Source organism: Dendrobates tinctorius, unplaced genomic scaffold, assembly GCF_039654945.1.
Source record: "Dendrobates tinctorius isolate UK_male_01 unplaced genomic scaffold, ASM3965494v1 ptg000038l, whole genome shotgun sequence".
NCBI lineage: Eukaryota > Metazoa > Chordata > Amphibia > Anura > Dendrobatidae > Dendrobates > Dendrobates tinctorius.
This window is the reverse complement of record NW_027361706.1, coordinates 11781208-11798667: the sequence shown is the minus strand read 5'-3', so window position 1 is coordinate 11798667 and position 17460 is coordinate 11781208. Positions and strand designations below refer to the sequence as shown.

Here is a 17460-nt window from a genome sequence, read left to right as displayed (position 1 = left end):
TCTTCTGTACACCTTGGTTATCCACAAGCACCACAAAACGTCCTTTACCCAGCAACCCCTCCCCGAGTTTTGGTGCCGCAATCTCACAAAGAAGTCCTGAAGAAGAGCAGCCATTACTGTTTATTGACCTGCGGCCTTTTGTATTCCAAGTCAATTACATCCGGTACATGATGTTCGCGCCTGTAAACAAGTATTGCATCTGTCACCATCATTTAGGATGGAATGACATCTCCCCAGGCCATGGATGTACGCGTGGCCGTCAGGAGAGCAACCTCCAATGGCGATGTGTGCGACGTCTACAGGAAACCTTTACCGAGATGTTCCGCTGACAGGTGAGCGGCTTAATTCTCAGATGGCCCATTGTTAATGAGATCCGAGGACAGCAATAAATTGTGAGAATGATGAACAATCAATGGCGGATACGGGGTGAACTGCGTTTTCAATTCTAAAAGGATTGATCAGGCTTATTATTTTTTACTGGGTAGTAGAGCGCAGAAGAGCACACTATTGTGCCAATAAGGGGCAAAAAAAAAAAAAAAAAAAAAGCTTGAAAACGGGATGCCATATGGCTACAAAATGATTAAAAAAAAAATAAAAAAGAAAGTGTATGATGTACGCCATCTCTGTGAACACAGATATATAGTGCAGGCTGATGGGGGTTTCAGTAGGATGTGTGCTCTGAAGTAGATAATGGATGGTTTGGGGGTATTTATGCATACAAGAAAAAAAAAAAAACAACTTTTTTCAGAATTTTGCTGGAGCCAATTTTCATCTATCCCTGGTCCATGTGTCAACTTTTACCATCAGTTTTTAATCCGCATGCAAAAAATAAATACATTTGAAAACTTCTACTTATTTAGGGTATTTTCACAAATCCAGTTCTCCCACCCACCACCCCCCCCCAAAAAAAAAAAAAACCCGCAGCAGATTACAGTCCCAGCAAAGTGTATTACATTTCTGAAATGTTACGCACTTGTTGTTTTTATTTTTTTTCTTTTCTAAATCTGCAGCATGTCAATTTTTATTTTTAGCATTTTACACCTATTCTGGTGAATGGAGAAAAATGCAAAAAAAACCCTAAACACAAGTTTTTTTATGCAACGTTTTTCGATGCAGAAATGTCTGCAGCAAATATATAACGTGTCCACAGACCCTTAGACAGTAAGAAGCTGAAAAGCATTCTGATGACACAAGATTGGCTTCATCCATGAGATAGATATACTAGCTGAAGAGCCCGGCGTTGCCTGGGCATAGTAACCAACTGTGGTTAGTTATAACCAATTATAATGATTATATTGCACATAAAAACCGTGCATCTAATCCTATCCTGTGTGATACTGACTGCTGAGCTGTGTATCCAATACTATTCTGTGTGATACTGTCTGCTGAGCCGTGTATCTAATCCTATCCTGTGTGATATTGACTGCAGAGCAGTGTATCTAATCCTATCCTGTGTGATACTGACTGCAGAGCCGTGCATCTAATTCTATCCTGTGTGATACTGTCTGCTGAGCCGTGTATCTAATCCTACTCTGTGTGATACTGACTGCTGAGCCATGTATCTAATACTATTCTGTGTGATACTGTCTGCTGAGTCATGTATCTAATACTATTCTGTGTGATACTGTCTGCTGAGCCATGTATCTAATACTATTCTGTGTGATACTGTCTGCTGAGCCGTGTATCTAATCCTATCCTGTGTGATACTGACTGCTGAGCTGTGTATCTAATCCTATCCTGTGTGATACTGACTGCAGAGTCGTGTAGATAATCCTATCCTGTGTGATACTGACTGCTGAGCCGTGTATCTAATCCTATCCTGTGTGATACTGTCTGCTGAGCCGTGTATCTAATCCTACTGTGTGATACTGACTGCTGAGCCATGTAGCTACTATTATTCTGTGTGATACTGACTGCAGAGCCGCATATCTAATACTATTCTGTGTGATACTGTCTGCTGAGCCGTGTATCTAATACTATTCTGTGTGATACTGACTGCAGAGCCACGTATCTAATACTATTCAGTGTGATACTGTCTGCTGAGCCGAGTATCTAATCCTATCCTGTGTGATACTGTCTGCTGAGTCGTGTATCCAATCCTATCCTGTGATACTGTCTGCTGAGCCGTGTATCTAATCCTACTCTGTGTGATACTGACTGCTGAGCCGTGTATCTAATCCTATCCTGTGTGATACTGACTGCAGAGCCGTGTATCTAATCCTATCCTGTGTGATACTGACTGCTGAGCTGTGTATCCAATCCTATCCTGTGTGATACTGCCTGCTGAGCCGTGTATCTAATCCTATCCTGTGTGATACTGACTGCGGAGCCGTGTAGCTAATCCTATCCTGTGTGATACTGACTGCGGAGCCGTGTACCTAATTCTATCCTGTGTGATACTGACTGCTGAGCCGTGTATCTAATCTTATACTGTGTGATACTGACTGCTGAGAAGTGTATCTAATCCTATCCTGTGTGATACTGACTGCTGAGCCGTGTATCTAATCCTATCCTGTGTGATACTGGGCTCCCCTGCAGTCTGTGTCAGAGGGTGGTCTGTGTTGGCACGGTAATAAATTGTGTTATTTCGAGCTTTACAGAAGGACGATAACACCATAGAAATGATAAGAATAATAGGCCTCATTTATCACAACTGTCTACAAAGAAAACTTTTGCTGATAGCAACCAATCACAGCTCATTTTTCATCTTTTAAACAGCTCTGGGACAACGTGGCGAGTTTTGAGTGGCGACTTTTGTGTTTCGACTTTTATGTGGCGAGGTTGGTGTATGTGTGGTGACATGTGTGCTGAGGGTGGTATATGTGTTGGAGCACGTGGTAGTGTGTGGCGCATTTTGTGTGTGTGTTCATATCCCCGTGTGTAGTGAGTGTCCCATGTCAGGGCCCCACCTTAGCAACTGTACGGTATATACTCTTTGGCGCCATCGCTCTCATTCTTATAGTCCCCCTTGTTCACATCTGGCAGCTGTCAATTTGCCTCCAACACTTTTCCTTTCACTGTTTCCCCATTATGTAGATAGGGGCAAAATTGTTTGGTGAATTGGAACGCGCGGGGTTAAAATTTCGCCTCGCAACATAGCCTATGACGCTCTCGGGGTCCAGACGTGTGACTGTGCAAAATTTTGTGGCTGTAAATGCGACGGTGCGGCTGCTAATCCCGGACATACACACATACATACATACACACATTGAGCTTTATATAATATATATATACACACACACACATACATTGAGCTTTATATAATATATATATATATATATACACACACATACATTGAGCTTTATATAATATATATATATATATATATATATATATATATATATATATATATATATATATATATATATATAGATAGACACACACACACACACATATATACATACATATATATATATTCCCCCCCCCCCCCCCCCCCGTTTTTACTTGAGCGGACTTTTTGATCCACAAAATAATTTTTTTTTTTTTTTTTTTTGTGACTGGTTACAAGAACGGACGAGTGAATTATAAAGCTTGGAGGACGCACATACACCAATTGGCCATAACAGAAAAAATATATTTTTTGGGGGAAAGTTTCTGCTAAAAAAATATTCCCCTCATAAAAATCAGTGTGCACAGACCCTTAGTCCATGAAGGTGTCTATGGTATGTGATATCAAGTAGTTCTATAGCAGTCAGTGGTTTTCATTGTGGCTGATGGGTGTATACAGCACAAGTGGGTTATTCACCTACTTTCAATGAAGCCAATGGATGATCTGGCCCAAGTAAGCTCCAATGGAAAGCGGCTAAATCTTCATCCGGTAAGATGTGGTTACCTGAGGAACAAAAACAGAAAAAGAACAATCCTGATAAGTACATTTACAGTTGTAGTCACTTGGTGGTAATAAAGACGTGGCTCTTCGGTACTTATATCTGATAAAATAGTCCTACTCCGGTCCACCTGCAGAAGCTGTAAACCGGGTATAGAGCCACAGGTCATGATTGCTGGTGAGGACATGAGCTTACAGTCATGCGTGAATAGCTCTTCTGCCCCTTTTCCACCCGACTTTCATTGCAGATGCTCCCCGTAGATAAACACAACAGAGCAGAGCTAAAAGCAGAAAATATCATGTACTGGGCACATGTCCTGGTAATAAAGGGGTACAGAGGGTCTCCGAGTTGGGGGCAATGCACCTAGGTCTAGAGCTGTGCTGGAGCACTCTTATTAACAGCCTTAATGCTAAAATACAGACAAAAGCATACAGCAGCACTCCGTGTGCTGAGATGTATGCAGACATTGAATATATGACATTTGGACTGCTTTACTGCTATATAGGACCATAAGACGCACCCCAAATTTTCAAAAGGAAAATAGGAAAAAAGAAAAAATTACCGTACATGCTTATACAATTAAGGTACTTAATGGACAAATTGGCCAATTCATGAGAGCCCCCTCAGCTGCACATGGAAGGATCCAGTACTAATTAAAAGCGGCTTAACAGTAGAGTTGAGCGAATTTTGAAAAATTCCGATTATGATCGGCGGCGTATATCGTTTTTGCAATATTCATCGAACGTCATTGGGAGTCATGGGAACAGAAGTTACTGAATGTGTTTGGAAAACGAACATAAATTTGGTAGGGTACGAATATGGCAAATTCAGGTTCGGCGACCGATTCCGAACACATTTGCTCAACTCTACTTAATAGTAGGTTCGCATGACCATTTTCTCCACGTCCCAAGAAAAACTGTCCGATGACTGATGAGAAAGTTTCTCCGCCTTCTCCATTCTGTCAGTCCGTGAAAATCGGAACGCACTTGGATGTCAAACGAGTGCGGTTGGATTTTTTTTTTCACGAACCCATGGACTTGCATCGTCGATTTTGATCTGTCATCTGGATCAAAATGGGACATTTTTTCCGCAGACCACTCAATCCATGGAAGAGAAAAAAAAACAAAAAAAAACAACAAATTAGACATGTGCTCCACCCAGAATATCACAAGTACGAGTGATACCTGTGAAAATTGTGGATAGTACTCGTCCGAGAAAATTGGTCATGTGCACAAGCCCTTAGACTGATGGGAGAAGTGCTCAGCCAACTAAGAAGTCCCTCATACACAGGAGCGCTCCCTCCTGGAGAACAAGGAGGAATCTTTATTCAGAAATCCTACATGCCTGATCCTTCTTTCCCTTAATAGTTGATGGGCCGTAACAGGCCTTTTTGAGAGCGGTGCTATTTTGTGGGTGACATGGCCGTTTCAATCAGCTGATCGCGAGTGACCTAGAAGTCAGATCCCCACCGACCCAATACTGATGACCTATCCAAAAGGACCGGTCATCTATATTACCCACTTTAATCATATATGTCCATTTGCCGTCCAAAAATGCGATTTGGCTCCTAAATTTTTTCAGTTTAGGAGCCAAAATGATTTTTTATTTTACCTCAGTGTTGATTAAACCTTGTACAAGCAACTGAACGTCTAAAAAAGCAGTGGAAATAGGACAAAGGCAGAATGTATTATGTATGCTGCGAGCAAACCATGGAGATTGCCCCTCTAGGACAGATTATTTTACAATTTGGATTCAGTACACAGTTTGGCTTCCCCATATAGAAACGCCGCGCATTTTCCTTGTAGCCATCCCTCATACACGACTGCTCCATCGCGGGCAAATGAGTGAGCGTCGGGAAACAATGAGACACTTCTGGCTAAGCCCAGAGAGCGAGCTCGGCCGCCTCCATCGGAGATTAGCACCTGACACCCCACTGAAGGGTTTGGTAACCTTGACGACGGAACAGGCCTCTCCATGTATGTAGAGCGGTAATGATCATGTCACACAGACTGTGCTCTTCTACCACAGACTCCTGACTGGAGAAAGAAAAATGCTAACTGGCAATTTATTCAGCCATTACTTTCACCGCTGACACCGTCAATCCCCGTCGCCAGGATTAGCACATTGTTCACACCATTCTTTACTGTCAAATTAACGGTGGTTGGGCGGTGGCGCCATTTCAAACGCTTTTCCATGGTGACAATGTGAGCGGTAAAAGAAGCGTGAGACTGGATTATTTGTACAGTGGCCACATCTGCGAGGACACAATGATTAGCGGAGACCGCGACAAATACTACAGAGCAGAGTCTTCACGGTCCTGTTCACATTACAAACATAACAACTTATAGGAAAAGCAAAGCTTAGAGCGGCTGTAGCCCCCCAAATGTTACATGTAATAATAGTATATCAGACGGATCAACCCCGTAGCTAGATATGACATATATTTTTGTAAGAGGACCGTGATTTCCCTATATACTGCAATACTGTGATTTATATATAGTACAGTGCGGGAAATAGATGGATTTTTGGTTCTTACCGTAAAATCTCTTTCTTGGAGCCTTCATTGGGGGACACAGATTACCATGGGGTGTATGCTGCTGCTGCTAGGAGGCTGACACTATGCAAAAACAAGAAAATTGGCTCCTCCCCGGCAGTATACACCCACCGACAGATACCAAGTACCTCAGTTGGTGAGAAAGCAGTAGGAGAAGCCACGGAACTTTAAACATATGTACCAACCCAACAAGGAGCTCAAAGCCCAACACGGTACAACTTAAACAGGGAGGGTGCTGTGTCCCCCAATGAAGGCTCCAAGAAAGAGATTTTACGGTAAGAACCAAAAATCCATCTTTCTTTATCGCCTTATTGGGGGACACAGATTACCATGGGACGTTCCAAAGCAGTCCCAAGGGCGGGAACAGCAAAAAGAAACGAAAGAACCGGAAAGGCTTAGGTCGGCCGGTGAGCCACCGCCGCCTGCAGAACCTTCCTACCAACAACTGCATCAGACGAGGCCTGGGTATGAACCCTGTAGAACCTCGCAAAAGTGAGAAAGGACGACCAGGTCACGGCCCTGCAAATCTGTAAAGCCGAAGCCTGGTGACGCACAGCCCACGAAGCTGCCACAGCCCGGGTAGAGAGGGCTCTCACTCCCGGAGGGTGCCGCTTTTCCTGAAGTCGGTACGCTTCCAGAATGGTAGAACGAATCCAGCAAGCTATCGTGGATTTGGACGCCGGAACCCTTTCCGGCGACCTTCATAGAAGACTAGCAAGGAATCGGATTGACGAAAAGAAGCAGTCCTGGAGAGATAAGCACGCAAGGCTCTGACTACATCTAGTTTGTGGAGGGACTTCTCAATAGGGTGAGACGGAGCCGGGCAAAAAGATGTAAGAACGATATCCTCATTGATGTGGAAAGAGGATACGACCTTTGGGAGAAAGGAAGGAACGAGTCTGAGAATGACCTTAACCTGATGGAGAATCAGGTACGGGGAACGGCATGACAAGGCCGCCAATTCAGAAACTCTTCTGATGGATGTAATGGCAATCAAGAAAGTTACCTTCCACGAGAGAAGGGATAAAGGAATGTCCTGGATAGGCTCGAACGGCGCCTTTTGGAGAGCGCTAAGGACGAGATTGAGATCCCACGGATCTATCGGCGAATGATGCGGAGGAGCCACATGGGCGACCCCTTGTAGAAAAGTCAACCTACGGTAAGGCCGCCAGCTCTCTTTGGGAGAGGACAGACAGGGCGGAGACCTGGCCCTTGAGGGTACTGAGGGACAGACCCGCATCAACCAGACTGGAGGAACCCCAGAATAGATGGAATGGAAAAGGACATAGGAAAGACTTTTTTTTTTTTTTTTTTTTTACCGTCGCAACAACGGAAAAAAGGTCTTCCAGCACCTATGGTAAATGCGGGAAGAGGCCGGTTTTCTGGCTTTGATCATGGCTTAGTCTGAATCACCTGGTCAGACAAGCCTGATTCTCTCCGAATCGCGGCCTCAATGGCCATGCCGTTAAGTTCAGAGACTGAGAATTCTCGTGGTAAAGGGAGCCTTGCGAGAGAAGATCCGGACGGTCTGGAAGCCTCCAGGGAACGTCCGCGAGCATGTTCACCAGCTCCGCGTACCAAGGGTGTCTTGGCCAGTCTGGGGCCACCAGAATCACTGGTACGCCTTCCGATTTTATCTTTTTGACCACTCGAGGGATCAAGGCAAGAGGCGGAAATAGATAAGGAAGTCGGAACTGGGACCACGGAAGTATCAGGGCGTCGCAAGAGACGGCTAGAGGGTCCCTGGACCTGGCTACGAACTGCGGAACTTTGTGGTTCATCCGAGATGCCATGAGATCGACATCTGGGGTGTCCCAGCGCTGGCATATCTGATGGAAGACTGAGGAGTGAAGAGCCCATTCGCCTGATGCTAGACCTTGACGACTTAAAGTAGGCCGCCCAATTTTCCACCCCTGGAATGTGAACGGCGGAGATCGCAGGAACGTGACGTTCAGCCCAGCGCAGTATCTTGGCTACTTCCGCCATTACTTGATTGCTGCGCGTGGCCCCCTGGTGGTTTATGTATGCCACAGCCGTGGCGTTGTCCGACTGAATGCGGACCGGCTTGCCGAGGAAGATTGCTCTGATCTCCAGAAGATTGATGGGGAGAAGAGCCTCCTGTGGGTTCCACCGGCCTTGAGACGTTTTTAGATGGCACACCGCTCCCCACCCTAGAAGGCTGGCATCGGTGGTGATGACTTGCCATTGAAGCGGAAGAAAGGACCGACTCTGGCCTTGCCCACCAAGTCAGGGATTGTTTCCCTCTGAGGGGAAGGAGAATGGGACGGTCCAAGGACAGCGAGGTCTTGTCCCAGGCCGAAAGAAGAGCCAACTGGAGGGGACGAAGATGAAATTGTGCAAAGGACACCGCTTCCATGGAAGCTACCATCTTCCTCAGAACCTTCATGCCGGACCGAAGGGGAATGGGGGTTGGCCGCTTGAGAAGTCGGATCCCTTTGGAAAGAGCTGAAAATCTCTCCTTTGGAAGAAACACACGGGCTAGATTTGTGTCGAATTCCATGCCTAGGAAGGTCAGGAGCTGTGTGGGGATCAAAATGGACTTTCCTTTGTTGATTATCCACCCAAGACGGCAAAGAGTGTCTAGGACTATCTGAAGACTCTGAAGACAGTCTTGCCAGGACGGTCCCTTGATCAAAAGGTCGTCCAGATAAGGGATGATGAGGATCCCCCTGGAGCGGAGGATGGCCATGACTGTCGCCATTACCTTCGGGAAAACCCGGGGAGCGGAGGCCAGACCGAAGGGAAGAGCAGTGAACTGGTAGTGGTCTTCCTGAATCGCAAAACGAAGGTATTTCTGATGTTGCAAACACACAGGGATGTGAAGGTAGGCATCCCGTATGTCCACAGAACAGAGAAATTCCTTGTGTTCCATTGAGGCTATCACCGACTGAAGAGACTCCATTCTGAAGTGGAAAATCTTTACTTGGCAATTGAGCAATTTGAGGTCCAGGATTGGCCGAAAAGAACCATTTTTTTTTTTTTTTTTTTTTGGGACAACGAAGATACTTGAATAGAAGCCTGAAAATCGTTAGTGTGTGGGAACCGGAACGATCACTCCGGCGGCAAGAAGAGAGGAGACGGCTTGAAAGAATCCTGGAATGTGAGACCGCTGTCTTGGAGGTCGGAACAGGAAAAAAACGTCCCTTTGGCGGAGACGCAAACTCGATCTTGTATCCGGATGTGATGATTTCCCTGACCCAAGCGTCGTTGACAACAAACAGCAGGCGTCCATGAAAAAGGAAAGTCTGCCTCCCACCCTGGAAGAAATTCCAGGTGGGGGTGACCCGTCACTTGGAGACAAACCGACCGGACCGGGTACCCGACGACCTGGGGTATTGACCTCTAGATCTCCAGCGGGGAGCGGGTTTGTAAGATGGTCTTTTCTGCTCTCGCTCCTTAGAGGCGGAAGGCCGATCTTTGAGGTAGTGTCCGCATTCCATGACTTTAGGCAAAGGACTCGGCGTACGGCCACTATGTTGCTGTTAGCCCTTGCCACGCACCCAGCTGCATCTAGGGCGGCGGCCAAAAGGTATTTACCCGCATGATTAATTTGATCTGCCAGATCCGCCAACTCGTCCTGAGGAGCTGCTGCTAAGATGCCCCTGCGAAGAATCTTTGCCCAAGCAGAGATGACCTTTGCTACCCAGGCAGGTGCGAAAATCGGACAGAGGGAGGCACCAGATGCCTCAAAAATTGATTTAGCTAGAGACTCTATTTGTCTGTCTGTTGGATCCTTAAGTGATGTCCCATCCGGGAGGGATAGGACCATCTTTGAGGCTATGCAAGAGACAGGAGGATCCACTTCGGGGGCTTTGGACCATTTTGCGAGTAAATCCGCATCAAAGGAGTACAGGACATCTAAGTACCTGCGGCCTGAGAAGCTCTGCTCGGGGTGCTCCCAGTGTTTGGTCAGTGTAGTATCAAACTCTTTATGGTTTGGGAAAGTTTGGGATAGAGGCCTTGCCCGCTTAAATGGAATGGAACATTCCTGAGAAGGGGGCTTGTCTTGTTTAATTTCTAAGGTTTGAAAGATAGCTGAAAGGAGGCTATCTTCCATCTTCCGAGTTTTAGACATGCCATCTGCTTCTGAGCTAGATCCTGATTGGGGATCCTCATCTGACCTAGTGTCGTCTCCTGAAGAGGGAGAAGGGCACCTGGGAGAAGCAGTCGGGCCTAGAGAGCTGGAAGACGAGCCAAAGAGAACACGCTTCCTAGTAATTCTACTCGATCTGTCCCTCTGAAGGTCGCGGTCAGGTGCAGACGACTCACCTTGCGAGGCAGTCGGTGCACAGGTGGCTGTAGATAGCTGAGGCAAACGTTCTAGGACCTGGACCAGGGACTGAGACACTTTAGTCAGATCAGAGACCGACTGCGACATTGCCACGGCCCACTCTGGGAGAGAAGAGGTACCCTAATCCCGGGAATCTGTGTGCTCCTGAGAGGGTGATATGGCAGAGGGACTGCAGGACGGACAGAGGGGCGACGACTGACCTGAAGGCCACTTTTTAAAGCGTGCACAGGCGTAGTGAATAACGTTGGGCTTGAAAGAAAGCGCCGTTGAAGGGTTGAACATAGGTGGGATACGCCGTATGGCCGCACTATATAAGATCAGGGACTGCAGATGGGAGCTAATTTGCAATAAAGGGCTGAGCTTACTGAGAATCTGACGAGCAGCAGGACCCTGAAGTGTCCTCCAAGCAGCGAAGGAAGAAGAGAGATTCCAGTCAGGAAACTGGCTGTGAGGTTGAGGAAGGCGGAGCTTGGCGCCGGGACGTGATCGGGCCATGGAGGCGGGGGGGAGCGGTAATAAAAAGATTGATGTCTCTGAAAGCAAAAGGAGCCCTGTAATAGGGTGGAATGGGTGCGCGAAAAAGGGCACCAGAGAGAAAAGGAGAAGCGCGTCCTGAGCAGGGAGACAGGAGAAAGTGAAAGTGAAACCGCTCTCCCTCCCCGCCTGGATCTCTAACCTGCAATGGCCGCGGCGCCGATAAAGGTGAGCTGCGCCCCCACCGCTCTGGAAGCCCCCCCCCACAGTGATGAAAAGACCCATTCAGCTGGAGCGACCGCTCCAGGGGACCGCTGATGCCTGTGCACGGCGGGGAGTGCGGCTGTCAGCATGAAGCGCGCGGCTGGCAGAGAGGGAGGAGGGCGGGAATTTCAAATGTTGCTCAGAGACATGCCGGCTGAAGGGAACGATCAGACTCTTACCTGACGTCCCTGAAGAGGATAACCGCAGGGGCCCTGCGTAACAGTCAGGCCGCTGGGAGAAGACCTCTTACTCTCTGACATGTAGAAGACGGCGTTTTCTTGCTGGGAGCGAGGGATAGCCTGCTGACCACCACCGTCTTCCTCTCAGCCCTGTCCCAGGAGAGGGGTGAGGGGTTGTTTTGGCAAGGACCGGCCACCCATCATTCGCCCACAACACCGACTGGTGTTAGGGAAAGGTCCTGCCTGCGGTACTGAGAGTTGCGATGTGGGAAATCACCACACTGCTCGCTCAGCCGCCTGATATAGGAAATCAGAGTGAAAACTACACCCTGTTTCCTGATGTGATGACCTGAAAGAAATAAGCGAGAAAAGATTAAAAAGTTCGACAAACACCTAAGGAAATAAAGGGATTATTAACTGCGGATCTGAGAAGATCCCAGTCCACCTCCTACAGACACTAAGCACAAACTGAGGTACTTGGTATCTGTCGGTGGGTGTATACTGCCGGGGAGGAGCCAATTTTCTTGTTTTTGCATAGTGTCAGCCTCCTAGCAGCAGCAGCATACACCCCATGGTAATCTGTGTCCCCCAATAAGGCGATAAAGAAAAGTATTTGATCCCTTGCTGATTTTGTACGTTTGCCCTCTCACAAAGACATGAACAGTCTGTAACTTTAATGGTAGGTTAATTTTAACATTGAGAGATAGAATATCAAAAATAAAATCCAGAAAAGCACATTGTATAAATTATATAAATGTATTTTCATTTTGCAGTGAGAAATAAGTATTTGATCCTTCTGGCAAACAAGACTTAATACTTGGTGGCAAAACCCTTGTTGGCAAGCACAGCAGTCAGACGTTTTTTGTAGTTGATGATGAGGTTTGCGCACATGTCAGGAGGAATTTTGGTCCACTCCTCTTTGCAGATCATCTCTAAATCATTACGATTTTGAGCCTGTCGCTTGACAACTCAGAGCTTCAACTCCCTCCATAAGGTTTTTTATGGGATTAAGATCTCCAAACACTAGTGTGAAACTAGCCTTACCAATGGTTTTCTTGGTGACTGTGGTCCCAGCTGCCTGGGAATCATTAACAAGTTCCCCCGTGTAGTTTTAGGCTGATTTCTCACCTTCCTCATGATCAAGGATACCCCCACAAGGTGAGATTTCGCATGGTGCCCCAGATCGATGTCGATTGACGGTTATTTTGTATTTCTTCCATTTTCTTACCACTGCACCAACAGTTGTCTCCTTCTCTCCAAGTGTCTTACTAATGGTTTTGTAGCCCATTCCAGCTATGTGCAGGTCTCTGATCTTGTCCCTAACATCCTTATAAAGCTGTTTGGTCTGGCCCATGTTGTAGAGGTTAGAGTCTGACTGATTAATTGTGTCTGTGGACAGGAGTCTTGTATAAAGGTGACTATGTAAGAGCTGTCTTTAATGAAGGTAATGAGCTGATTGGTAGAGTGTGAGCCCTTGTGGGCAGGGTCCTCTCTCCTCCTGTACCAGTCGTGACACGTATTGTTTGAGATGACTTTACTCCTTTTTATTATGAACAACCCTTTTCACATGTAAAGCGCCATGGAATAAATAGCACTATAATAATAAATAATAATAATAATTAGGAGCGTCTAACTGGTCTGTAGGAGTCAGAACTCTTAATGGTTGGTAGGGGATCAAATACTTATTTCTCACTGCCAAATGAAATTAAAATTTACATAATTTATACAATGTGATTTTCTGGATTTTATTTTTGATATTCTATCTCTCAATGTTAAAATTAACCTACCCTTAAAATTATAGACTGTGTCAGTGGGAAAACTTACAAAATCAGCAAGGGATCAAATACTTATTTCCCCACAGTACAGTAGGAGTGGTTGCGAGTAAAAGTCCCCTAAGGGGACTAAAAACAAAAAGGAAAATATATACATTTTAAACAATTTGAACTGGAAGAGCCAGAATTGCCGCTTTCTGGTTGTTGCACTTCCACCAAAAATATAAGAACAAGTGATCAAAATGTTATATGTACCCTACAGTATCAATAAAGACATAAGTTCTGTGCGTGAAAAACACAAAAACGAAAAAAAACAAACAAACTGAACAAGCCCTCATACAGCACTATGGACCAAAAAAAAAAAAAAAAAAAGCAAAATTAGTTTTCTTTGGTCCCCCCTCCATCAGTTTATGCCATGTGGATTTTTTCTGTTTCTCAGTACATTATTTAGTAAGATGAATGCCATAATTGAAATCCACATCTCGTCCTGCAAAAAAAAAAAAAATAATGACGGAAATAAAAAGTTATGGTTCTTGAAACAAGAGGAGATGAAAATGAAAGGGAAAAACAAAAAGTTCCCATGTTGTAAAAGGGTTTAAGGGATTTTCCAGTACGAGGGTGTGCTCCCTCTACAAAAAAAACAAAAAACAAAAGTACATCTTGTAAACCATGAAGCCCCCAACACACCAAGTAAAATCCCAGCCAGGTAGAAGGATTTTAGTACGTTCAGAATGCCCATTTTGATTACATCAGTGTATGACAGGTCGCAACTATCTCCTGACACCAGATATCGCACTAAAGAAGGATCAGGCCTGCTGGATTTTAACATGCCCGATCTTTGGTTTTGAAGTTACAGTAGATAAGTCACCACCAGAGGTGACTGGCAGTGGCTTCTTTAATTTTGTTAGGACGTTATAAGGGTTAAAAGTTGATCAGCAATTTCTCATTTTTCCAACAAAATTTACAAAACCATTTACAACACACACACACACACACATGTATTCACATATACACACACATCTAATATATATTTGCCTTAAATTGTCCGTCATCCACTTCCGTCTGGATGTCCTCGAATCCCATAATTCACTGCGTCGACCGGAAGTACGCCAACCGCCATATTGGAATACCCTAGTGATGGGTATTCCAATATGGCACCCGGTGGTGGTACCACCAGCGGGACACCCACGCCGGACCACCACCACCATCACTGAACCCGCCGCCGGAACCTGCCGCTGGACCCGCCGCCGCATGACTACAGTCGCCGGATCCTGCTGCTTCCTACCCACCCACCTCCGTGCTGTCACGTCCGGCAGGAAAGACCACGGCTTGCGGAATGTGACTGCATGGAGGTGGGTGGGCAGGCAGTGGCGGGACACACACCTCACACTTCCCTCCCGATGCGATAGCATCCGTCACACCTCTAGTTACTACATAAATGCAAACAGAAAGAATATCCAGTGTACGCGGCTGCTCACATGGTTGTGGTTTTTCATGGACCGAATGTCCGCAGAAAACCCCCCCCCCCCCCAAAACTGAGACATGTTTAATTTTGATTCACAGATCAAGCTCACCCATACAAGACAAAGGGGGAGTGAAAAAAAAGTTTCATTTCCGTTTAACCCTTGTACCAGTACATCCGCGCTGGGTTCTACAAATCTGGAAGCATCACAGGAGCAGAATTCTTCCAAGAAGGGTTAGATGCGGCTCTTACATAGCCGGCGTCTGTCTCGAAGCTCCAACTGCGGCTGTTAGTCTATCTTCGACAGTGTAATTCAAGTGGAGCAATCAAAGATGCAATCAGAGGGTACCAAAGGGTTAACGCTGCAGCCAGGTTTCTGCTGAAGACCCCTATGACTGCCATCTTGGCACTTCTATGAAGCCTAGCCACAGGCGGAGCTTCATAGGAGACAATGATTGATAATATACACTGCAACTACGTTGGATAAAATATTTTATTATATATACGGATGGATGCATACACGGATGGATAGCTGGACGCATGCATACACGGATGGATACACGCATGCATGCATACACGGATGGATACAAGGATGCATGCATACACGGATGGATAGCTGGACGCATGCATACACTGATGGATACACGCATGCATGCATACACGGATGGATACAAGGATGCATGCATACACGGATGGATAGCTGGACGCATGCATACACGGATGGATACATGCATGCATGCATACACGGATGGATACAAGGATGCATGCATACACGAACGGATGGATGGATGCATACACGGACGGACCCCTGGATGGATGCATGCATCGACGGATGCACGCACAGATATACGCACGGATGGATGCATGCATACACAGATGGATAAATGCATGCATATACGGATAGGTAGATGGATGCATACACGGATGGATGCATGGCTACACAGATAGATGCATATACGGATGGATGCACACATGACAGATGGATGGATAAAATCTATGCGGGGGGGGGGGGGGGACGTATACTATAGTCTTATTTAAGGAGAAAGGAAAAATGAAAAAGGTGTTGCTCACCTAGGGGATGCTTTTTTTGTTTTTGAAACTCTACCATACGGGTCCAGAGATATCGGCACATATTTAGTGCTGTTTTCCTGGTCTCTTTCCAAGGGGGCGTGGCTCCCAGGATAACAATACAAAGATCCTGAAGACACGCCCCAGAGGATCTTGAAGGCAACGACCATAAAAAACGCTAAAAAGGATGTTACAAAGATAAGTTGCTATTGGCAGAATTTTCACAAAAAATTTATTTCAACCGATTCTCAACAGTGCATAAAATGGGCATAAAAATGTAAATCTATTCTATTATTTCTAAACACTGTTTTTCGGTGATTCCTTTGTATCCTCGTTCATACTGCACCCACACACACAAATGATACACCATTTGAAAGGTAAACTTGCCCCCTTCAGCAAGTAAATAGCCAAACAAACCACACATCCACGATTTGATCACAAAATACAGCTTAAACATTAATTTTCATAAACCTGCAGTAATAATAATAATAATCTTTATTTTTATATAGCGCTAACATTCCGCAGCGCTTTACAGTTTGCACACATTTTCATCACTGTCCCCGATGGGGCTCACAATCTAAATTCCCTATCAGTATGTCTTTAGAATGTGGGAGGAAACCCACGCAAACACGGGGAGAACATACAAACTCCTTGCAGATGTTGTCCTTGGTGGGATTCGAACCCAGGACTCCAGCGCTGCAAGGCTGCAGCGCTAACCACTGAGCCACCGTGCTGCCCAGTAAGGAAAAATGACCTGCAGGTGGCAACACAGTACCCCAAAGCACACTACAACACATTTGTAAACATGCACTGCTTTTTCTCTGATTACTTCGCCCCACACACACACACAAATGATACACCATTTGAAAGGTAAACTTGCCCCCTTTCAGCAAGAAAACAGCGAAACAAACCACATATTCACGATTTTATCACTAAATACAGTTTAAACATTTATTTTCATAAACCTGCAGAAAGACACAATGACCTGCAGGTGGCACCTCAACCGGAAAACATTTTTTGGCCTCTACTTATCAAACCAATTTATTGTATTACCAATCTACATATATAAATACCTGTCTGTGTTCATCAGCTCATGAAACACATTTACATTTGACCAGCTTGCTTTTTCTGAAATTGTCTGCGCCCCCGACGACCAATGTGCGGAAATTTCACACAGGCCAAGCTAGTATTGAATAAAACAAAAAAGGTTACCTAGAAGAGCAGCAAATATGGGAAAGCGGTTGGGGTTGAGGTCCAGTTGTTTGGCCACCTCGTGCATCAGATACTGGCTGGTTGTGATACTTTTCCCGTTGCGGCTCAGCTTTAGCGCATGGGCACTGAAGTAGTATGGGATGTTGCACAGAGCGTAGTCTGAATCGTAGGCAACAAGGCCATGGAAACCATTTTCTCGGCAGAAACTTATAACTTCTTGGTGATGGTCTTCAATGCTCTGGGCGACCTGTAATAAAAAGGAAGATGGTTACAGGAAGACGTAAAATAATGAGAACATTGTAAGAAACTTTGTAAAATACCAGAGAACTCTGCTAC

The 17460-nt window shown here is 45.7% G+C and overlaps 1 protein-coding gene across 1 annotated transcript in view; it reads right to left on the bottom strand.

The window, feature by feature from the left end:
• FAM120A (family with sequence similarity 120 member A) overlaps positions 1-17460 on the bottom strand; it is a 72955-nt gene that overhangs the window by 39418 nt on the left and 16077 nt on the right. Inside the window, exons 2-3 of the mRNA XM_073574212.1 lie at positions 17125-17371; positions 3750-3832 (exon numbers count right to left, since the gene is read on the bottom strand). Coding sequence (XP_073430313.1) covers positions 3750-3832; positions 17125-17371 — 330 coding nt within the window. The remainder of the gene's footprint in view (positions 1-3749; positions 3833-17124; positions 17372-17460) is intronic.